Source organism: Lineus longissimus, chromosome 1 (genome assembly GCF_910592395.1).
Source record: "Lineus longissimus chromosome 1, tnLinLong1.2, whole genome shotgun sequence".
Taxonomy (NCBI): Eukaryota; Metazoa; Nemertea; class Pilidiophora; order Heteronemertea; family Lineidae; genus Lineus; species Lineus longissimus.
The window spans coordinates 7,371,560-7,396,825 of NC_088308.1; the positions used below are offsets into that span (position 1 = coordinate 7,371,560).

At 41.6% G+C, this 25,266-nt stretch overlaps 1 protein-coding gene across 5 annotated transcripts in view; it reads right to left on the bottom strand.

The window, feature by feature from the left end:
- Window positions 1-874: 874 nt before the first annotated feature.
- Window positions 875-25,266, bottom strand: part of LOC135487480 (probable vesicular acetylcholine transporter-B) — a 119,315-nt gene continuing 94,923 nt past the window's right edge. For 4 of the 5 annotated variants that reach the window (XM_064771176.1, XM_064771192.1, XM_064771185.1 and 1 more), the window contains 12 exons: window positions 18,515-18,709; window positions 13,960-14,078; window positions 10,685-10,738; window positions 9,702-9,882; window positions 8,985-9,174; window positions 5,681-5,889; window positions 5,392-5,492; window positions 4,793-4,924; window positions 4,267-4,389; window positions 3,643-3,781; window positions 2,941-3,141; window positions 875-2,509 (listed from right to left, as the gene is read on the bottom strand). In XM_064771176.1, the coding sequence (XP_064627246.1) occupies window positions 2,114-2,509; window positions 2,941-3,141; window positions 3,643-3,781; window positions 4,267-4,389; window positions 4,793-4,924; window positions 5,392-5,492; window positions 5,681-5,889; window positions 8,985-9,174; window positions 9,702-9,882; window positions 10,685-10,738; window positions 13,960-14,078; window positions 18,515-18,709 (2,040 nt within the window). In that variant the 3' untranslated portion in view covers window positions 875-2,113. The remainder of the gene's footprint in view (window positions 2,510-2,940; window positions 3,142-3,642; window positions 3,782-4,266; window positions 4,390-4,792; window positions 4,925-5,391; window positions 5,493-5,680; window positions 5,890-8,984; window positions 9,175-9,701; window positions 9,883-10,684; window positions 10,739-13,959; window positions 14,079-18,514; window positions 18,710-25,266) is intronic. The other variant, XM_064771212.1, reaches the window with a different exon arrangement.

Below are 25,266 nucleotides of genomic sequence, written 5' to 3' on the forward strand. Positions count from 1 at the left end.
CTCCCAAAATGAAATAGTTAGTTTCTGTTCCGGTGACATTATCAGGCGTAACAAATAATATTTCAACTCAAAGTGAGTGACAATACTTTAATAATCACATCAATGGGCGATATTTATCGCCAAACATAACATACTTCTACGATCAACATAATGATAGTCTTCTGTTCAGTATATTACATAACATACCTGTAGGCTTCAACCTAATTTTAACCTGCTCAACCCGTCATCAAATATGTCAACAAAGCCATTTGTCTCGCATCGCTATATAGCCCATCTAGAGGATCCCCCCCCCCCCCTCCCACACACGCATCTAACCTGTTATGTCTGTTGCACTTCAACTTATATTACGATAGGGTTACATACGAATATTCGTATGTGGTGTAGAGTTAAAACATCACTAATTTGCCTACATTCTCATACTCACAACTATAATTCACAACATGTACAATATCACAATATATGCCTTCAACCCTCAACTGCTCTATAAATATGACTCCTTAATCGACTTATTGCATCGCCTCCATTAGGGTCAGTCAACATTAACCACTCTGATTTGGATCCAGGATCCTGAACTGATTTGGACAATACTTGATGATAATTAACTACAAAAACAACTTCGAAAATCTAACATTCGTGAGAAGCTACATAAACACCGTACCGGCTAAACACCCCCTTCGACGTTGAAGAACCTGAGCGGCCACCATCATGTCGTACACCAATTCAGCATCACAAATTGCGTTTCCACGCGCTTTACAATCACAGCTAATCTTCTTCACCCGACTTCCTATAATCTGACCATCACAATTCTACATTTGGCCGTGTTTTATTTACACTACATATATTTCTCACATGTTAAAGTTCTGACCCTTTAAAAACTTATCAATACATAACATCCTAACATTGTAAAACAGGACTATGCATTTTAAGAATATCATATTTTATAAGTAAAATTTATTAGATCGCCCACGATCTGGGGAAAAGAAAGTAGAAGTTTAAACAAAATCCGACCGTTCGGCAGAAGAATAGAAATAAATCTTACTTTGGCACAAATAAATATCAGTAACTTGCGAAGAAACGGTAACATGAAGTTCTTACTGTTTATAAACAAAAAGCTTACAGACGGACTCCTCTTATCCCGACGAACATTTGACGGGGGCTGTCTAAAAACATTTCCTTCGCATTATCGGCGTCTCCAGGCCCAGGACTTCCAAATGAGGTTCAATTTCCTAAAGATGCAACTGAAATTCTCGGTGTATATTGAACTGTGTTTCGATTCGAGGGTTTTCTCGGTGAGATAAAATGTTTTTCTCCATTTCGCATCCCCCTCTCCGCCCATGGGGACGCCTATGCGCATTGGCTTTTTCAGTGCCAATCACACCGCCTCGGAAGATTTTCTCCCTATACAACTAAAGCTTCATATCAAAATTGAGGTGATGTGGTACAATTATAATTATAATTGTACTGGAGCTTGTGACTATCTTTACATCTACACCGTTCTGATTGTTATGATGAGCATTATAGAGATCAAGGTGATATGACCACCACCTATAAAAGTTCGTCGTCCACTAGTTATTCGAATGATATCATTTCCCTCAGAAAATATACAGTTTACTGGTGATGATAATATTGCACTTACATACACCGTGCAATTGGAATTTACTTTGTGCATAATGCGTAGTATCTACCATAAACGACTCTTTTCCTAGTAATTGCCATAACCACTGGCGATATCATAAAGAGAAACCATGACTGGTTAGATCGCAGTGTCGCATTTGCTTTTTATGCAAAGAATTAACCGACTTGAGTGAACAGCAACCAGAGTTTCAAAGTCTGAAGGCCCATACCCACATGTGGGACTCAGAGATCGTTTGGCGCCGAAGGCTCTGTTCCTCCACAGTGTTGCCGGCATAAAAAGCATCATCCGTTAACTATGTGTGCATTGGCCCCATATAATTTCCCTTATGTTTATCGCCGTGTAATGCATTTCTGACATTTCCTTGTCCTCACCGGTCGTGACATCTATCTTGAGCATCTACAGTAGCACCTACTATAGTCACTACAAGGTCGAACCTATGAAAGGGTATTCCATACATCATATCATGACCCGGGAGCTTCATTTCCCATTAGTCGTGCCATCGCTAGTCGCAGAGATTGCACGTTTCTGTCTCAGCAATGGTGACCTGTCTATACTTCTGCTTCCGCTTCCGCTGCGTGACCTTGACCTGACCTTTGGAGGACGAATTTTAGGCGACGGCGGCGCCTCCCCGTTCGCTTGACATTCCTGCATCCGATTGAGTGGTGACGTCAGATTAGTCTTGAGACAGATCTCATGCATTTGCATCAGACTGCTTTCAAGAGACATTGCAAACATCTCTGAGTTCGTTTCCTCACAGTGGTGGAATGAAGAGACACAGACCACGATACGGCCGTCGACAGGGTTATAGGCAGCCCCGTAGCCATTAGGAACTACCGCTCCGTAGCCTATAAATGCATCCATGGTTGTTGGCACCTGCAACAATGACATGGGAATTACTTTACTATAGTATGTTGTACAATGCCTGTAAATTACTTACGAAATCCGTTCTGTTCAAGGCAGGGAATCCGTTTGGCAACCTACGCCTCATCCAGGTAGCCTACGAATGCATTATACCATAATGCACTAGGCTGATGCACTATCTCTATCAGACCTGTGTCTTTAAGTAAAAAAAAATCGATGACCTTTTCAAGAATAAAATAATGTTGCATTTAGACTTTTGATCTTTAAACTCGTCAAATGTAACACTAACCGTCAGATGAATATCTAGACAAATCCTACAGTGGTATGAAATGATATTCTGATCGCTCAGTGCATCTAACCACACGTATCTGTCCATCGCCTCCCACGTAGTTAAATACTCCAATAATTCTTTAGCTATTCAAAAGCAATATTGATCAACCAACCTGGCTCGTGCTGAGGACAAATTTGTTTGACGATAGATAGGTATCATCTTGGAATATAGGTGGGGTAGGTCGGCCGAGCTCCACCGCCATCTCTCTCAGACCGAGGAGGTGGATGTCCAGGCCGTGTCCGAGGATGGTCTGGATCATGACATCGGTCTGCCATTGCATCGCCTTACGTAACAGCTCCATTTTGCGGACGTCCTGTAACATGAAAGAGCTTAAAGATCTAAAAAGGAGCCCTTCATATAAACCAACTTATTCATAGGATTTCAGAGGTCTTCTATCACGATGACCTACTAAATTTAGTACTGAGGGAACTTTTCCACTGAATGCGACTGCTGTTATGTTATGCTTCACTGCACCCAAACCGAACCACTAAGCCGTTGCCTCGCGATTACGAAATGTGCAGTGTGACTCTTCAGGCAAAATCGCATTCCGTGGAACCCTACCCGCACTGAATGAGATGGTGACAATGCATGCGACGGTGCTTTGTTTGATCACGCTGCATTGCAACAAACCAGTGCAAAACTCGTCCACGGTGTGAAATTCAGGCAATATTTCATCAAATCGCATTGTGACAACGCTCGCGTTCCTGCTCTGTTGGAGAACGTTCAGGAGCCACCTATTGCTGTCGCTTCCAGGACGACATTATAATAAATGAACATTTTCAGTTGAAGAAGTATGAGTGAAGGGTTTACTTACCGAAGCTTCGACCTCTCCTGTCATGGTTTTTACCCATTCTAAAGCTGGTCGCGAGGCCGACCGGATGTTATCAACCCTGCCACACCGGAAACGTCTGGTGGAGGCGCTCTCGTACGTGTGACAAAGGTGGCCGTGTACTCTAGAATAAAAAAGACCCTGGTGCAATACAGACAAGGCTTGAAATAATCTTGCGCGAAACTTAAAAGATTCTGGCAATATAGATGTTTGAAAAATGAAGTACAATCGAGCGGGCTATCAATGGTTATTCAAAGGCCTATCAATGAAAGATACACGGACTATCAGTGGTCGTTCCACGGTCTGGGGCAGTTCCACCGGCTACGATAGCAATTTAAGGGGAAATCAATGAAAGGTCTACGGGCTATCAGTTTCAGTTCCACAGGCTATCAATGGTAATTCAACAACCTACTGACATGGCTGACGACCGTGCCATGGGCTATCAGTGGCAGTAATGGAAGTTCAACGGGCTACCAACGGCAGGTCCACGGACCGTACCTGTCCTACAAATTATAGTTGTTGTAGGGCTTGACAATACATTAGCGGAACAGGCATGCAAAAGCTGACCAAAGTCTGGCTGCCACACAAAAGATTCGAAGATAGACTTACTTATAGAATGTGAGTTGAAGAGCCAGTTGTATGAATGAGTCTGGACTCATGTTCTGGCTCTTTGGAAATTCCTTGCCAAAGTTATCAAAACGAAGGATATAGATGTCAAGACTGTCCACCATTCTGAAAGAGAGCAGACAGATTCATTGATATGTCGTTTCCTCTTCCGTCTCGAAGAGTGGCGCTAATCAAAACACACGGCTGCCTTTGAATACAAGTTATCACTTGAAGCCTCTGGGTGGCCTCTGCCGGTTCTTTGCAATCACCAAGAGCGCCCTAAAACGGCATGCTTATTTTCAATATACGCGTAGCCTATTGGCGTAGACTCCGCTAGCACCTCCATCTACTTCCCTCAAACGCTTGTCAACGGCCCTGATGAGCCGGATCAGCCTCCCAGCCAAAATCGCGTTTGACCTTCATTGCGCTGAGTTAGTGCAAGCACAATTGTACAAAGGATAATGCATCGTTCCAGGAATTCTCTAAATTGTGCTATCCTAACTATCTTGTTCAGTCGGTATACACTTACTTGTCTAATTTCTGTGTTGCTAAAGTGATTTCCCTCCTACATGCATCTGATAACTTCCAGGTCAGTTTCCTCGGCGGTGGTAGCTCACATATAGAATTCATACGGATTAATTTCTTGACCCGGACTTCTTCCCTGTAAAGTTCACATGAAATTAACATGAAAAATGAACAAATTGTTTCCTTAAAATTAAAAAAAAAAATCTCACGGAATCAAGCAATAAAGAAAAGGATTTTAAATCGTTTTAACAAGACGTATGTAATTTAACATTTGTGTCTCGTATTATAGAATAACCACACCCAAGTGGTGTGAACACCACGACACCACGATCAGTCTAAAAGGAGCTTTAAATGGCTTCACGGTCTGATCAGTCCGGCCGATGGCAACATGGGTCGGCTTTTACAGATTTCTCCGACTCCTCAAGTTTCTCGACACTTCAAATAGGGTAAATGATGACTGACGGCCCTGTGATGATTGATATCCCTTTTGAGGATGACCGCAGAAAACAAGAAATTCTTCACGATTTTTATTGGGAAGTGTCCCCGGAAATATATAAAGTGTAAAAAAGCTACATATCACTAATCATTGCTGTTCTCACTCACATATATCGGAGGACGTGTTCGAGTAAGACGACCACAGCGATTCCCTCTGCAGGCGAATGCTCGTAGTTTAGACCATTGTTCCCATCGCGGCATATTATGAACTGGAAGGGAGAGTATCAAGATTATCAACTTTGGAAAATTCATAAATTCCAGAATAGTGGCTGAACCCTGGGGACTACAGTCAAATACTACGTCACATTTCGTTGTCGTTCAAGGTTGAGAAAATTGGGACTCCATCCCCGACGCGAATTTCAGAGTGACTTTATGGCAATCATTTGTTGCCACCTACCTGCATTGTTTTGTCATACCACCGGTTTGCGCCATCGTACTTGCTGCCAGAGCCATGCAGCATCTGTTCCATTACGGACACATCACTTCTTGGTTCAGAGAGCGATCCACCGTTACCGTTGAAGCAGCGATGTTCCGACTCGTAGTCGTCCAGGCAGAGAATGAAAATACACCTCTCGATGGCGTCCATTGAGTCCCGGTTCGTCGAGTCTGAAGACAAGAAGTCCAAAAGTTCCAGATATACATGTATCATATGACGAGCAAATTGTAAACGACATGTAAGCTATTTCAAGGCAAGGTTTGAATCACGTTCTTTATCTCATCAAAAGAAACTGTGTAAAAGTTCATGTCGAAGAAATCGAATCAATTGAATTGCGAAAGAACCCAACACCACCAACAAAGGTAAATTTTCCTAGAGACGTGTTTTTGTTTTGTTTTTAGTTCCTAGAATATTCACTCTGAACGGATAGTTTACAATCCTTTTGATGGTCAAAGCGCGGGGCCTTATGAGAACACTTTTCAGAGTAATTGACTTTCCCATATTGGTGTCAGTTAAAGGTGTTGGACCATGTTGGCCCTTTTGTGATCCGATCAGCGACATTAATGTTGATGGCGTGACCTCTAACATCTTATTCGGATGCTTTGAGACGTTCAAACTGTTTTTGTAGCTGATCATATGTGAGGAGTGTGAGCCGGTTCCATCCAGGAGGTTTCCTTGGTTCCATGTATCGGTCGAAATTGCTATTACCATCTGAACGATGTTAACACACGTCATAATAAACATGTAATGGATTCTAGACTAACAATATACTATTGGAAGATCAAAGATATCAAAAATAACCCTAAGCTTTACATCAACACTTTCTAAAGCACTCAAAACTATATTTTAGGGTATATATTACTAGAAAGTTTTGTTTGGGAAGAAAATGTTGGAAATTTGAATTGTGAAATGAAAGTTTTCACTCATTGTATACAAAACAAGATCAAAGGATTTAACACACTGAGTAAGCGTGGGCCCCGCAAACATGGTATTACGTGTATTGTAGGTTTTGGATACAATTTTGAACGGCTCAGTAATAGATATACACGTACATCTACACGAGTGTAAAAATGGCGAGGTTTTGTGGTGCTTGCGTCTGAGTCAACTTAAGTTTACAATACACATACGTGCTTCATTACAATATCAAATTAAAGACCATGCAAAATTTACCAGCATGCAATGCCCAAAACAATCAAATCAACAAAACCAATTCACAAAAACTCCACCGTGATAAATCACCTTACGACTGCAGTATCACCGATTTTTCACAACGTGGTAATGTTATCTTTTTTACTGTTTTTCCCCGCTATTAATCGATTATCACGCAAACGACGCGTTGTTGCATGATTTCGATTATAAAAAGTGTCTTCAGTATGCAACTAGCGAAAACTCAGTCAAAAAAGCCTCATTCCCGCCCATTTATGAGACGAGCTTTCTGACTGGTCAATACGCGCGCCATGTTGAAATTCAGCAGAAATTGATTTAATCAGCGTAATTTGCCATATAAGCATACCCTTTGCCGGAAATTCGTTGATTTCGAAGCCATGTCAGGTCCATAAGATGCAAGATATTTAAATAATTCATGGTTGGAAATATTAATTTAGAGCAAACGATGACCGCCGAATGCTAAATGATGGGACGCACGAACATGGTTGGCAAAGTTTTGAAACCGGTCACTGAAGCGAAATGAAAAAGTGACTTTCGCAATCACGAAGCAAAATGTTAATTCCGATAAATTCAAAATCAGCGATAAAACGAAATAAAATTCTCGTCAGTTAATTTAAATGGTAATTTGTTGAGATGTAGGTCAGCATTTTGATGAATCGGCTGAGAAACGAAAAGTTTGAAATCTGTTTCAAGAAGTTAATATTCCGATGTCATTCGATTTGATCCTCATCCGATTTATCACGAATTGGCACTGATTTATTAGATTCGACACAAGATTGAGATTGTCGTAAATTGCCTTTATTTCCTAAAGGGATTACGCAGGAAAATGAACACTAGGTGCCGCCAGTGTATTTGCCTTGCACCAGAAATATATAAGCGAGCCGAAAAATTAACATCTCGCCCCAGATTCAGAGATTTTGCCACTCTATGCCGGTAGTTTTGTTAAATTCCACCAGACTACACCACCGCTTCATATATTTTTCCTCACGAAATTTCAGATTCAGAGATATGACCATGATTTGCAAGCACACCAAAGGCACCCTGTGGCGTGTAGACTTGCACTGAGGAAACGTACACTCCCCAAGGCTAGAAAAGCATACAACAAAACGCGGCACATGTTCTTGACTCTTTACGATAGAAATTCGAAATCTCTTCAGCGCCTCCTCGTTCTATTCGATTACATCGTTAATGAGGATGGCGTGACAACTCGCCACGGCCCACTGGCTGCCTGCATGCCCATCATCGAGCCAGCAAGTACCAAGTCACCACTTTACTCGAGTCAATTCAACCATTACGCGCTAGAAATGTTTGGGTTGCGTGTGGGGAGAACAGCTGCCTACTCGATAAGATAAAGTACAAACTTGACTTGTACTCGGATGAGTTCGTGAAGATGGTGGTTCCTTGACAATAAGCAGATATTCAGTGGGTTACCATGCTATGTAATATCCTGTAGTGCTTCTCTCGTTGTAACAACGTGGCTCAGGTAGACAGGACGAAGTGACTTGTGTAGAAGTCACGCTATGAAGCATTACTTGATCTAACTTTATTTTGTCGAGAGCATTCAAAACTTCTGCTGTGGTAAATTGCTGGATCGATCAGGTTCTTATTCGGAGACTGCGTTCTAATATTACGTCTATATGTACGTCATAACTAAATTTCAGTGCAGCATGTCAGTGTAGTTATTGTAGTTTCAAGGACGATAAACTTTTGACTCCCTCCTGGCCGCCAAATTCTCTGTACATTATTACATACATTTTCTTGTTACTTTTTTTGTCCGGATTGAAACAATTTCTAACTCAAAAAATCATATTCAGCTTGGCGTTAAGCATGGTATGTAAGCAGATGAAGTAATCCAGGCAAAGGTTTCTTGAATAACTGACCAAATTGTTTGTTTGTAGTCGTGATACCCTTACACCTATACAGTGGCGATCGCGCAAGGCTGCTCTGAGATGACAACCTGGCGGTCAGGAACGACGCCAGGTTGGCGCGACGTGTGAGACCAACACAACTTGACAACATTGAATACTCACGCACTTTCACATGGACTTGACACCAGCGCTACTGACACGAGAAGAGAGTAGAAAATGGATTATTTTACCTTCAGCTTCCTTACCTTCCATGAGAGCCATCCGGGCCTTCGCCCACGTGTCTCTCTCTAGTGACGTCAGTATCCCCACAGGATCCTCCTGCTCGCCCTCATCGCACATGCGCACTATACGCCGCAGCTGCATGAAGAGATCATCCTCGCTCAGGCGGTTGAAGTTTACAACCACATCTAGGACGAAAAACTGAAGGAGAAACATTAACATCTTCAACAACAAGCTTGTCAGACATGTACTAAGAATACTCGGGCCTGAATCTTCATATCGAAAAAAGACAACATCAGATTTTGCAATAACTTTTCATGTCTTCCACTTGATTTTACAAAAAACAATGCGAACTCATAGAATGTTGAAAGAATGTATCATGCTGAGCGAGCGCTCTGCCATCTGAGCCAGCTCCCCGGCCTTGATGACAACACCGTGTATATGACCGAAATGACATTTTTTTGTCAAAGTATGACAAAAATCCGGAGAAACAGGGCATGCTTATCGATGGCATTTTATTCCCAGAGTGACCAATGTTTCTAACCCCAAGGAACCATTCGATCATAAGAACCTCTAACAGCTTTTGTTGAACATACTTCCGACAGCCATGGCCAACGGCCAACCAACACTCAATCATCCTGCTTCGTCGGGGCAGCCTTTAGTTGAACCAATCAGAGGAGAGTATTTTTGTAAAACTTCTGGTCAAGTGAAGGCAGCCATTTTCCTACCTGATTTTTACAAGCCACAATGATATGTTCCGGATCTTGTACGATATTGCTGTTTGAAGTGACCAACGAGTCTTTGTTTATACCAGGCAGACGATAGGACGTGAACAGACGATAGTACTGCTCCATGCATAATGGTTGTCCTTTCTTCTGGTGGCGACATCTATCGACGGGCAAGCCTCGTCTGGAAAAACAAAACCTCGTATTAGTTAAAAAAAGTACTGATCACTATTTGATTAAATAAGAAAAAGTAAATTTCTCTTCCTTGTTCTGTGTTAGAACCGTGTTAGCCTGTAAGATAACGCATGTCATTTTCTCATGCAGTTAACAAAACTTTAACTCAGTTAGCCTAGTGTTAGATAACCCACGTCTTTTGTTCAACTAAAGTTAGCATGTCTTTTGCATGGTCATATAACAAAGGTTTAGCGATGTTAGCCTGTTAGATAACGCATGTCTTTTGCTTGGTCAGTTAACCTTACTCATCCTCACTGCAGCCCGAAGCGAATCCTGGCGCGGTCAATCAGCGGCACACCTCTAATGATGAATGGTTAAATTAGCCGTAGCAAGTCTTGCATAGAAGATGAATAGGCCGAGGACATGGCAATCTTTGTCGGTCATTAGATATAATGACCACTAATCCGGGCGGACTCAGTCACGGGAACGTGATCACTTCATTGCGATGAGACCAAGGGCGGTGATTACAGGGAGATTCATTGATGAGGTTTCGGGGACATGTTTTCCAAGGGAGGCATTATGGCCAGGCATGATGTCATTTAACATGTGGATTGTTTTGCCGGAGGGTTCGGGGGTCCACTTCACAAGGCTTACCAAGTACTACATTTGAAGATGGACACAACCAAATTCAAGAAGAAAATGTCGAAACTGCTCTAATAACATGTACTGTGTTATCGTCAAAAGAGTCATGGACACTTCAGCTTTTGGGAAATATTCTTAACTACATGTATACGAAAGTAAAATATACGTACGCGTCTATGATGGTTTTGTAGTCAAGGATTCCTGATATGAGCCGTGCGGAAAATCTGAAAAGAGATACGTGTAAAAAAGTTTAAGTTAAGTTAGAAGTCGGCGATCCACTTACTGTAAGCTCAGAAAACTCCACGCCAAGCAACAAATAAGTTCCCTTTATCACCAGTGGCCCAAACGACCTCATGGTTTCGTACGAACTCATTGGCCGTTGGCCACATCCAAAAAGCTGTTTTTCGTGACAACATTTCGAGGGCAGAGTGAAAAGGTCTTTATCATGATGAATTAGGTAACAGCACCACAATAGTAATAGCGTTCCGCCGTCGTTGTGCGTGAGTATATCCATCCTAGGACTGATATTCACCGCCGATAAGTCGGCATGATAAAGTTCCCACAAAAAAGTTATACGTTTATTGGATATACTGACCTTAATCGCGAGATTACCCAAGAATGCTAAAATGCAGTTATTTCAGTTCATCAAATCACTCACAGGTGGCAAAACTAGCTTCATTCAGACCTGCTACCTATGAGGAAAAATATGAACTAAAATCTTTCTTTCACATAAGACCAGTTGATACTAATATCTGGTTTAGGAGCAACTATTTTTGTTAGGAGCTTCATTGTTGTATGTGAAGTGACCTTACCCAACATAAAAAGGGCCTTTTTACTCTACCCCAAAAATGTTGGTCCACGGCCAGAAATGGGGTTCTCGTTCGGAAGGGGTGGAGCAGCAGTACAATAGCCTTACAATCATTAAAAAAATAACCGTCAGTCTACTTCACATACTTGACACCCTCTTCCTGTTTCATAGACGGCATAGATATTAGCAAACAAACGCTATTAGATAAGCTACAATTTGTATAAGGAATCTCTCTGAGGGGGTTGAAAGAAACTGGAGAAAATTAGCGCCGACTCCAGGACGGTTTTCCGCCTCCAGCTCAATACAGACAAATTGGTTCATCAAATACTTGAAGATGGTTATCTCGTATTTATCCTGGCAAAAAGACTGATTCATCCTCCATCATAACAGCCGCAAATTATATGAAAATTGCTCTTGATGGAATTGGTGGTGTCCTTAGGATATAACGGATCGAGGAGGTAGTGGGCGCACTTACCGGGTGATAGGCACAACACGCCATATACAGTATACATCGAATACACTACGAAGAGCCGCGCACGTAACGGGCAGACCAGAAATCTCGACACAGAAGCGTCACAGAATATTGTGGGGAAATCGCTTTCATGAGATGTTTTCTTCGCCAAAATTAACATATTCTAAAAGATGCAGTCCAAATCATGACAATGTATATAAACTTTAAACTAGAAAAGGCAATAAATAAAACTAGTCATCCATGCCGGAATATGCACCTTTAAGAAATATCGAAGGGTATTGGTGAGTGATTGAGACAGGCCTCGCACTTCGGTCACTTCTGATAATCGCCTTGCTGTACGCGTTTTCCTCGCTCACATCTTAAAATTTGTAACTACCTAATCGAAAGGCTCTGACGGCGAACGCTTCTCGACATTTTATTGTATTTATTAGTAACTTCAAAGCAATAGCAAGCAACAGCAACCGCAGAAATCCACACGGAAGACACTTGATTACGATGACATAGATGATCTCCGCGAATCGATTCACTAAACGAACCCCTTGCGCACCATTTATTGCATAAGATGTTGGCTGCGTTCCTCAATTTGCTTGCGTAATCTGTCGGCTGTTTTCCCGGGCACTCCCGGCCTGCTATGTCAACATCCCTTAGGAGAACCCCGCACTTAATTAGCTTGCTTGTTCCCATATAAACTATTGCCTCAAATTAGATTTTGTTTGGCAATTTCTTGGCGTTTGACCGCGTCCTCTTCATGGATTTGATATTGACATTGGTTTCTTGGCTTGCGAAACCAATCAATTGAGAGATTGGGAATACCAGCTGATAAAATCAGTATCTTGGCCGATTTTCTGGCTCAGATTACATCAGTTAAGCTGAATACACACTCAGGACTTCCAAACAAGTGTTCTTTTTTGCATTCGAATTATCTTGACTCCAATGTTGGGAACATAGCAGATGGCAACACGCTTCAAACTCTTGTTGGACCAAAAGTGGGGTTACGAGGTTGTAGCCCTGAATATATGGATATGCTTGGTAAACTGAACCAAAAGTGGGTATCAGTTTCTGGAAAGTGGTTTGTTTCGTTGGCAGGCTCCAGAAATAAAGGTTAACTGTCCCAAATACAACGTTTTGGTATAAGTAGTTACGGATGAGAATATACTTGGTACAACAATCGGCCAAAAATGTTACTGGGCACTTCGAGATATTTGTGGAGGCTGGCCGTGGACCTTTTTTTAGATAATTATGCCAAGAAACCATCAATTTCAAATCCAATGCTAAACATCTGGCGTATCAAATTCAAAGGTAAATGCTTAGGCGCCAGGCAAACAAGCGATTTTTGTCGCACGACCTGTTGCGGAACTAAAGTGGCGATTGAAGTTGGAATGCGGCCGATTTGTTCAAAATTGCAATCACTCGTCATGTTGTCATGGCTTCGTCACAGGTGGCAGAGACTAAAATCCTTGCTTGTGCAGACTAGATAGTGATTGTATCCGTACCGACAAACTGCGCAGAAAGAATAGAACCAATCTGAACCTTAACACTGCGCTAAATGCTGCGAACAATTTATCAGACAATAAGAGGCAAGCAAGCCATAGATCTTAAGGATTTTATTGCCCCGCTGGAACCTTAAGTCCAGAGGTCTATGATATATTTCCTGCTCCACTGCGCTAGCGTTAAATGAGAAATGCGAAGGGTAATCCTGGTTGGGTTCCACCTTCTCGGTTCTGTGACGCGGAGTGAGAAGTGACAGCAATGTTACCGGGGTTAAATGGCATTACCCGCCCCAGTGAACGTGGACGCAAGATCTGCATCAGTAATGTGAGAAATCCGACGTAAAAAGACGCGAAAAGACGATCTTACGACAACAAATAAGGCAGATCAACAGCTTTCACGAGAAACAGCGTTTAAATTAACTAGCTTTGGTTCTTTCCCGAGGGAGTTGAGATGATATCTTTGAATTTAGTGTTCGCTGGTAATTGAAGCGGAGCTGAGATGCGGAATGACATGCCAGTGATAAACTCGGGTTATTCTTGGGCGGCGAAGTGATAAATTACGAGAGAAAGACACTATTCGTCATATTCACATTGATATTCAAAGTTATGACACTTGTTTTTTTCCACGAAAAAACCATCATCATTTGCAAATCCAGGTTCATATAAATTACCAACCTGAGCCATTCGTCTTCATCTCGGAAGTTTTGTCTCGGGAGCACCGTGCCTGGGTTTGAGTTGCAGGGTAAGGGCAGCTTGACGTTCATGTACATGTCTTCCAGCCACCAGTTGTACGCCTGAAAAAATAAATTTCGGATTAGAGAGTTGTGTTTTTTTTGCTGTCTAGTCATTGTTTGTGGATACTTACTTTATCTTTTTTTTAACGAAGTAGGGAAAGTTATAGGATTATAAAAAAAAACGCCGCGGCGCGTTATTGCAAGCTCCTCGTTTTGAATGAGATGAAAGAGCATTAACTTACTTTATTGAACAAGTAACACTAACTTCTAATGACCATTTTTACCAAAACAAAGTTTTCCAGATAAAGGCGTAGACACGCTACCCGCGTGTTTCCAATAACATGTTGCTTTACTGTCTGAAAGGTTAAGCTTGGTATGTGGTAACTTTATGCCCTCGGCGATGGCTTATGACTCGAACTATAGACAACCCTAGATTTATCTCAGAAATGAAAATCAATAATAAAACCCTTTCATGTGTATTATGAGGAACACTTTTTTTACTACTCACAGAAGACCACACAATTATGAAAGTGTGTCAATTTTGTGTGTAACCAAATTTTTAGTGTATGAAGTTTGTCAACCTCTCTGTCTGAATAAAATGGCCTATCTCAGTTTCAATCATGCTTCTTTCATGCTGAAATACACATGCGTGCCAACATGTACCTCGTCTCTTAGTGAGCCAAATTTCGATTATTTTCGTGCTTGACGTCTTTGAGATATAAACACTTTTCGGATAATTCACTCTGAACACCTCGATATATTTATATAAACTAAAATAACATGTACATGTACGTCAAAGTCCAGAATAGAATTTTTAATCAGTACTTGCTACGTCCTATGTATTGGGTTAACATCAGTACTTGCTACGTCCTATGTATTGGGTTAACATCAGTACTTGCTACGTCCTATGTATTGGGTTAACATCAGTACTTGCTACGTCCTATGTATGGGGTTAACATCAGTACTTGCTACGTCCTATGTATTGGGTTGACATCAGTACTTACTATGTCCTATGTATTGGGTTAACATCTGTACTTGCTACGTCCTATGTATTGGGTTAACATCAGTACTTGCTACGTCCTATGTATTCGGTTAACATCAGTACTTGCTACGCCCTATGTATTGGGTTAACATCAGTACTTGCTATGTCCTATGTATTGGGTTAACATCAGTACTTGCTGCGTCCTATGTATTGGGTTGACATCAGTACTTGCTACGCCCTATGTATTGGGTTAACATCAGTACTTGCTACGTCCTATGTATTCGGTTAACATCAGTACTTGCTACGCCCTATGTATTGGGTTAACATCTGTACTTGCTACGTCCTATGTATTGGGTTTACATCAGTACTTGCTATGTCCTATGTATTGGGTTAACATCAGTACTTGCTACGTCCTGTATATTGGGTTAACATCAGTACTTGCTATGTCCTATGTATTGGGTTAACATCAGTACTTGCTACGTCCTATGTATTGGGTTAACATCTGTATTTGCTACGTCCTATGTATTGGGTTAACATCAGTACTTGCTACGTCCTATGTATTGGGTTAACATCAGTACTTGCTATGTCCTATGTATTGGGTTAACATCAGTACTTGCTACGTCCTATGTATTGGGTTTACATCAGTACTTGCTACGTCCTATGTATTGGGTTAACATCAGTACTTGCTACGTCCTGTATATTGGGTTAACATCAGTACTTGCTACGTCCTATGTATTGGGTTAACATCAGTACTTGCTATGTCCTATGTATTGGGTTAACATCAGTACTTGCTACGTCCTATATGTATTGGGTTAACATCAGTACTTGCTACGTCCTATGTATTGGGTTAACACCAGTACTTGCTACGTCCTGTATATTGGGTTAACCTGTGTCTCAAAAAGCCCGCCGGATCAACAAGAGATCGGATATATATCACACAAGTCTGCCAAGTTAAGTTTTACCAAACTTATATTTCTCCCTCTCTCTGTATCCAGTATACCTCTATCGATTTTCTCTCAACTAAAGATCTTCTTACACAGAAAAACCGGCCTTGAACAGATCAGTCGAGAGTTTTGAAGTTTTTTTAAACTCCTTTAAAAATACGACGACGGAGTACAAAGGGATTTAGTGTAAGGATCAGGTAGTCGCGTGTTTGGATGCGTTTATATTGGCGACGAGAGGTTTGATGTTTACTTCAAGCGGCATCAACCCTTGCAACTACCATTAAAAGCGCTGCATGAATCCTGTTTTCTACCAATATTTCAAAAGCGCTTTATGTACTCCGTATCCAGAATGTATAGTGTGTTAGGCTGACATCAACAACATTTAAGAGCAAAAACATGCCAAAGAAGACGACAAGACACTTTCTTGCCTTCAAGGGTGAAATTGGTCCTCAATTTTCCCATCTCTTGAGAAGTCCTTTCCTGGACCAATCCTAGCTCTGATCGATCAGCCAGGGGATGGCTATATGTAATGAGGGCGTTCCACTATGATCAGAACCGGAGACATTAACATTGATCCTGCTGGCAAGGAACCAGGGCGGAGCGGTCAGTTGGAGGCAGGGCATGATACTTCGTAACACTGTAGAACCTCTCTATAAAGGATATCCAAGGGTCTGAGAGTTTTTGTTCTTTAGGGAGAGGCGTCCTGATTACAGAGATCAAGTTGAATGAAAATTGTTCAAGTGGCATTTATATCAATCTTCCTTTAAAGTTTATTTGAATGAAGTTATTATTGATATTATCAATATCAATGATGTAGAGCATCTACATCCGTGTCAGTATAATCTTTCAGCTTAAGCAAAATAATTGACGTCTACTACCAGACAGAGTGAACTCATTTTTTCTGAAACTTTGCCATGAGGCGTAAACACCACTCTTGTCAAATTTTACCAGAATATCGGCAAAAGGATGGAATTAACAAAACCCGATAAAAAAGGACGTCGACTACGATTTTTATAACCGGATTCATCATTTTTACAGTTCGCTCCCTGAACTTCTGCGCTGACCAAAGTGTCGAATTCTAAATGTTCTCTAAAATCTCTCTGAATTTCACTCTGCTCATCCTGACCTCCTTGCGTCACGTGAACTAGAGATCAATGCATCTCATTTCTGAGTTGCTCTCGACACGGTTTCTCCACTTGAGGAAGCGCTGTGGATTGGTGGAGGATTTCCACTGCTCTTCAGACGCGAGAAGTGTTTGCCAACCTTTAATCTCATTTCCTAAACGATACACTCGCTGCTATTTTGCCTGATTGAAATGTCGATATGCACAGATTTCGTGGCAGTTGGAATGAGTTATAGAAAGTACTTGGGGACTTTATGACGTTTGTACTTTATAGTTTCTCATGCGCACAAAGTCGCTCGATGCAATTCAACATGTTCAATTTTATTAGACAAAAGGTTGGCGACATCTATTTGTCTGTTGGTCATGACGTCATAATTCGGCTTGGTCTTTGTGTAGATTTCGTAGTAATTATTAATCAACGAGTCTCAAACCGGTCTTTGATCGATGAAACTATAGAGTATCTTCGTTTAAGGCACCTCATGCCAATTTTAATATCAATTAAAGTAAGTATGGCACTTCTGGCGAACAGGCCCCGACAGATGTACATCAGGCGACGTCTGCTTATCATTTCCGGGTAGCTATTATCAAAGAATCACTCAATGCAGTCAGGTATAACAGGACGAAAAAGAAGTTGCTTTAACAAGCTTCTAATCAAGTTTATCTTCCAGCTCCTATTATCTTTATGCCCACCAATTCTATTCAATGATTAAGCTGAACTTCTGATTTTAAGGCAGTTCGCGTGACTGGTGACTTAACGACATCTGCGATTAGAATGAGCAAAAAAACAACTAAGTTACGATAACGTTGTCGGTTTTAGAAGGTGAGTCAATAAATTGAATAGGAGATGCCGTAGACTTTGCCAACTGCCTAATTAAGGCAAACGGAAAGATAGGACGTGCTAAATGTTGACAAGTTTAAAGTTTATGCCGTCAACTTAAAACATGATGTTTAATGACTTGTGTTGAAAGAATGAGGTGAAAGACTATCACTTGTGGGGAGATGGTAAAGCAGGAGGCATGGGCCTCAGTGTCCTCAAGAACATATTCTTGTTCAGAATTTGGTTTGTAAATGTCATGGTTATGACAACAGATTTCAGTCATCGAGTGAAAGCGTCCTCAAAGGTTAAGCCTACATCCAAACATTCTTCAAGATGTTTCGTGATCTTGTTAAGAAATCTGTTCGTAGGTAATGTAGCGTTCCTTTAAACTCTCTTTTGGCAAAAACTGACCTCAACTTGCGATGAAATAAGCCAGGTCCCGACCCTAGGTTGTGTTCTCTTGGTTGCGACACTCATACCGGGGATGCTAACATCATCAACTTTTAAAACAACAGACATTGTAATCTAAACATACAATCAAGGTCCCCTAAGTGCACAAGCGGAGATTCCCACGTCAACTTTAGCTGGATTTTTCTTCCGTGGGAGGAACCAAAGTACAGGTTAACTTACCCAGTTGTCCCTTATCTCTGCTACCTCCCGGAGTTTTTCCTGTAGGAATTGGCCCTCTCCTCCCGGCCGGCCAAAATCAGCCACGAGTGCTTGAGTGACGCCATACTGCTCCTCAGGGATAAGATGTTCAACGCTCGCCAAGTACTTCTGGAGGGTCGTGTCGAGATCGGGGACTGGGAGCTTCGGTAATGGTTTCTGAAACACAAAGATAGCTAAGGTGAGATTTGGCGATTGCGGATATTTTGTTATGTTCATGTAAGACAGGACAATACGCGCCACGAAGGTCCCTTGAAGAAGATTTTAGGATACCTGAAAGGATTGCGAACAAGATAACAGGTATCAGCTTGGTGTCAGTCCTGCGGCCATTCTGAGGCAACAATGGGAAAACTGCGTGTGATTTCCATTCCCCTCGACTATGATGCCCATGTTTACGGGAAAATATTTCCTTGTCCTTTGCGATTTGTTTTTGTAACAGAAAAACTTCCTTGTATCGCAAACACTCAATTTCCGATAACATCCACATGATTTGGGGGTGTGGCGAAGAGCGATTTTTAGACATGGTGAATTTTTTTTTTCATCATCCTTCTTATTTCTTGTACTGTCATGTTTCTTTCTATATTCGGAAATGACAAGAACAGGAAGCTGTTCTCGCTCATATATCATGGTGAGTGGGAAGTCTATATTACTTATGAGGGGCGCCAAAAATACAGATGATACCGATTTGGACTGGGCCACCTGTTCTACAGTTTTGATGAGGGAATTTACAAGTTATACAACAAAAGTGGTATATAACTCTAAACTTTCTTTATATCTGGCTTTAGTATATGTAGCTTCAAGGGTCATTCAAACGAGATAGATAGAAACAACGCATACTGGTAGCAGGGTTAACTACATGTAGACGACGCATGTTCCTGACGGTTCTATAACCGAGTACCATGTTTCATGAATTTGATCAATAATTATAACACTTGGTTGCGATTCCTTCATCAAATCCGACAGACTAGGAGAGAAACTATTAACACGTGTCTGGGTTCGCACGATGAGATGAATCGGTGCTACTTATAGTATGATATTGGAAAACATATCAATCAGCCTCTAAGGTTGCCTGACTTGTTATTATTGCGACCAAACTGTAACTCTGGATGGTAGTGTCAGTCATGGATAGGACCACAGAGTGATTAGTTCTGCACAACTGCAAGAGGCCGAAGATTTATAAAGCTTTTCTTCGAATGGCGTGTAAAATATACTTATCTAGTGTTCGACAGCCTGGTCATGATGTCAAGCAATGCCATAGGTTTCGAGGGCTATCCTACAAAGCCAGTTTGTCTTGCACGCGATCTGATCGTTCAAGAAGGCTATAATGCAAGGATTCTGGTCCCCAGGGTAGGCGGTCAATCGCAGGATATAGGAAATCACTTGAGATAACGATGCAATCAATCCGAAATCAATGCTTAACAAATTCAGCGTTTTATTATTCATATTACAGCGAATAATTAGCTAATGATCAGTGATATTAATTATGCAACGACCATGTACATTTGTACCTTTGCTGTATAAACGACACCATATTATAGTCCATCGCATGAGTGCCTGACAGTCAATGCACGACAACACTGACGATGACGTGAAGAATCGGACAAGACGAAAGACCCATCACGCGATCTGCTGAGGACATTGTGCAGCATGGTCGAAAGACATACATAGTAGTCGCCCCAACAGGTGCACTCCTGTGGGACATGATTGTGATAACAAAGGGAAACTGGAAGATGACTGTGCGATGACAATGGTGACGTTAATGGCGTTGGTGATATTTCCGCAGCAGACCTTACGGTCTTATTTCTGGGCATCGAAGTCTGATGAAAATTTAACAAAGTCGTATTCTTTTCCTGCCAATATTATCATGATCTTAAAATGTCGTCCGCTGATTGAAGCTAAGTATTGATCTTAGATGATACATTTTGCACTCATTGTTCTTCAATCACTCATTAAAGGCTGTAACCCATCTGAACCTTTTCTTGCCCCAAACCAGAAACAACATCACAACTTATCATAGTGATGAAATATGTATAAGAATCATCATCAGCTTGCGGCATTACGTCTGTTGTAAGTGAGGGTATAGGGGCTCGGTGCGGTCAACCAGAAACACCATCAATCATTGAGTTGATCCATGAGTGATCAGTGGAGACTGTAGCTCCGTAGGGGTGGGATTCAATCACTTTGAAACTTTAGAGTGCGCAGTTTGCGTAGATATCGAAAGTAGCCGTTGTTATGCTTGAAGGGCCGCGTCAATAGGGAGAATCTATCAAAGATCAAGCAACCCATTGGTAAAACGAGCGTGCAATCTTTGAATCTTAGAAGAGTAATGCTTAGAAGAAGAAACAAACTGCTGGTTGTTTTTGAGGGAGAAGGAGAACACGCTTTTTCCACTGTCCTGAGAAGTGCTGTTCAGACAGACTATTTATGACAGTATAGGAACTAGAGCAAAACATATAACAGGACTAATTGTGAGGTAAATATTGCTAGATATTGTGATTGATATCGCAGTGTTCCTACTTTAGAAAACGCCAAGTATCCTATACGGCAAAGAGCGTTAACTGGTGTAATTATTTACGATGGATGTGCCAAAAACGTGCTGGACAATCGTCGTTTTCAGTGAATATAGATATATGGATTTCGATTACAAGATTTGATGGATGGTTGCAACAACGGCACAAATATATTCAAAGTGTCCAACCCTGTACGACATGTGGAGATCACTGAACACTGAGTGATATCCATTTTAATCTGTACATATATTATAGTAGGCTTAGGTCTTGTCCCTAACGACACTGATATTTTGTATTGGTATTGATAGTGGAAAACTGCAGTTAGGCTATCTAGTTACGGAAGGTCAAGTTCAGAGCAACTAATCCCTTCAACAATGCTGAAGATGCCCAAGGTCGGATAAACGTGTAGCGTATTATTGGAAAACCTTAATAATATTAAATATTGTATGTCCAATATATTGGAAATGTCTTTGAGCACTTGCCTGTTTATCGGAATGCAAAATCTGGTCACAACAAGGGTCTACGTTCTCAGTAAAAGTATTCCACCGCAGTTACAAACTAAGCTTCTGATGTATTCATACCTCAATAGAAGTATAAAATACACCTAACACCATTTTTTGGGAGATCAACATAGAATTTTTTTGTTGAGACTAGCTTTCGACACTACCGTGTCTTCTACAAGGTCTGCCAGAAAAATGTTTAGCACAAGCGAGTCTCAACAAAATTCTATGTTGATCTACAAACATGGTGTTTATCTTGATCAACTTTCTTTTTTCAGGCCGCATCACACTCTCTGATGATGTTGGAAAAACGTATTTAAAGCTGTCGGAGCCAAACATATCGTAGTAACATGTAGAACTAAGAGCTAAAATACAATCCAATCTATTCCTGTTATCGGATGAAAAGCGGGTAGATTGATATTGGACATATTTGTTTATAATTTGGGCTTGCGGGCCGACGTCGTTCGGTTTTACTGCTCCCCCTGGCCTGACTCGCCCAGTCGGTCGTCCATCGCCCCTCCTAAACAAGTAGGCCTCCGTTCGGGTCACTGGAACCCTGCACCTTCCTTCATTCCGTTTCCTCACAAAGATGGCTCTCCCATGGCATACCTAAATGGCACTTAACTAACGCGTACATTCTAATCCATGAGATTCTGGGCCTGTTATGGACTGATTTCAAGCACCATATCTCTACTTGGGCGGTGTGACGAAGCAAAAGATCGTAAAGCAACAAAAGCTTTTCACTTATTGCAACCTATCGGACGGACTTTTACTGTAAAGCTTCAACTATCGTATTCCCCAAGATTCTCGGATCCAAATGCTGAATGATAACTTCATCGCGTCTTTGAAGGAAGGGACTGCTGTTTTCCTAGACGCACGATCGAGGGACTCGCGGGAATTTAGGAATACGTGAAGACTCTGAACTTGGATTTGGCACGTAATGTCCGGAGTTCAGGATTTTGATTCTCCGGGTCGGTGTGGGGTAACGGATGTCATGCATGCAAATGACATTTTACGTCGACTGACTCACCTCGGTAAGCATACGGTTGTACCACCTCCTGCAGGTTCGGGGAGAGCTGGGCGGAACATCGTCCCCACTGTTGTCGAACAGAAACAACCTGTTTATACCAGGAAGGGGAGATACTTCGCCCTCATAGTCAAAACTTATGCCAAGGTCATCCAATAAACTCCTATTGGAGGTATACTTTAATAGTTTCGCTATCTGCGACATAATGAGAATACGTCCTTGGCTTTGCTCACAACCGCATCACAAACCGGACGTTAAATTCTCAAGTAAATCGCACGGAAGTCGTCATCCACACAGGTTGAACATTAAATCATTTAAGCCGCATCCACCGGTAAAATCATGTTGGTACAATCCATACTTGGTGAGGGCATTTTGCAGCTTCGAATTCTCCACTGGCATCCATAACCTATATTCCTTATATAATCTCACCCTTGCAACGGGCTTTGAGTGCTTGAAAGCCTTGGGTTCAAATGCCCACACCTAATGTGCTGGTCTCGTACATTCATATATATTCTTATGTATTGTCTTTGGCTCACTGAGGCTGCTGACATACTGAAGTGAATGTACAGTCATATAATATGGACAAAAATAAATCTAATTACCTAGTTTTCCTGCTGAGATGGACCAATCAATTAATCGTAATATCTAGGTATTCGTAAACGTTCAATCATAATCTCACGGCCAATTATTTTAAGAAATTTGAGGACGCAGCAATCTGGTCCGATGCTGGTGGTCCATTGAAAATTGCATTGTGTACTGTACCAATGGCACCAGTTGGGGCCTCACCGCAATGGCATACATATAGCAAACAGTTTGTTACTTTATGCCGCATTGCCCAAAACAACCTGGCGCATGATTGAAAAAAAAACCCACCGTGATACTTGTGAATCGAGGCGTTTCCAATGTACCCAAATTTTAATAGCGCTACCTGAACATTTGTAGATAGGACAGTTGCGGAACGTCCACCTCCATTTAGTGCTAACTGGAGATGGGACGCTGTTCCAATGTCAACTTCACTTACATGACCCGGCGGCGTATAACACGAGACATCTCAATGTCAACCAGACCACGAGCCGACAAGATAATCATTTTAATCATCGTAAACGGTGATGATGTCTAGAGGAGGCTTGGATCCATTGATGAATAAGGTGATCTGCATGGTAAACAGACTTGGTTAATGAGGGATAACATAGACAGCCAGGGGATGTCATGAACAAGCTCGAACGGCTTATCATAAACCGCGAGATGCGGAATGCGAAATCGCGAGATGCCAACCTCGGTGAGAGTACCATGCGCCACAGGATGTATTTTAAATACGGAACCTGAAAAGGCGAACATTCATGAGACCGAGGCTGTAGTAGGGAGCTATCCTTGTTTTGATTGGCCCATTGAAATAGACTCCGATGTGCGATGCATGGAATTTAACCTAATTTATAGCCTAGTTTCGATGGTCAGACTATCCCGCGCGCTATTTTTAGAGATGACCAGACGTTCACCAAGTGCGCGCCCTGTGTTATCGGTCAGTCATGTGTATGGTGACTTGTGCCGCCAGGCGTAACGGGAAAATAATCTTGATACATGCAGCATCCTGAACCTCGTGCTATTTATATTCACAGTATATCTTGATAAGTTGCAAAAACCTTTGTGGTCAAGATGAACATGCAGTTGCATCTGGCTTACTGGACTTTGCGCAACGAAACGAAACGAGCGAAATGGGGGAGCGACCATTATGTTTTACCCCGGTACGTCAAGTTCGATACATGTCAGTCACCAGTGAGTGATGACCCACATCCACCCAGGCAGCTGAGACACATGTCTTGTTGGACATGCCTACCGATTTTTACTAAATAAAAGCATAACTTCACTTCACACTTTTCGGGGTTGAAAATGTACTCACGTAAATTACCAAAATTACATGCCAAATTCGCACATGACCTGTTATTTCTCAAAGCTTGGAAGCTCAAATGTCTGAATGTAATGTATGCGCGTAATGTATACTCTCAGCAAGCGAATAGTTGTGATCGTCGGTTTTTGATACGAATCGTTTCCTGTATGGCCGTTACAAGCCGTTGTCTGAATATGATGTGAACCTGTTTACAGTTCAATGCTGCTCCCTGTGACGCTGTACCCGTAAATATTCAATGAAAAAAAATGCTGATAATGACTTACACGGCTTGTTCGCATCGTAAACATAGTGGTACCCGGCTTAACTGTCTTTGCGTTTGGCCTAATTTTACAACGATTACTCCACCACGGTCTAGGATGGACAGCCTGTGTATTATGAATAGGAAAAGTCACCTAGGGACCGTTGCGTAGAATACTTTTTTGGCGAAATATTGCGCAAAGTCCAGTAAGCCAGCTCTAATAGCTGATGAGAAGGTCACATGTAAAATGTATTTAGGCTCATTGAAATTGCTTGATTAAAAACCGTAAGCCCAGGCTGTGCTCTGTGTATTTTTTAGTTCCTGAGATATTTGCTTTTCCTGAATCTTAATACAAAATATGAAGTGGCATTCTAAAGGTCAAACTCTGTTTGTGATATCTGTACTTTAATTGACTGGTATAATTTCCGTAATTGGTATGTTCGCAGTATAGACATGACGTAAACGAGTTCCGTAAACTTTGTCTCTAACATTTGAAATTCCCCGTGGGCGATGCAAGGTAGAATTTCAAACCATT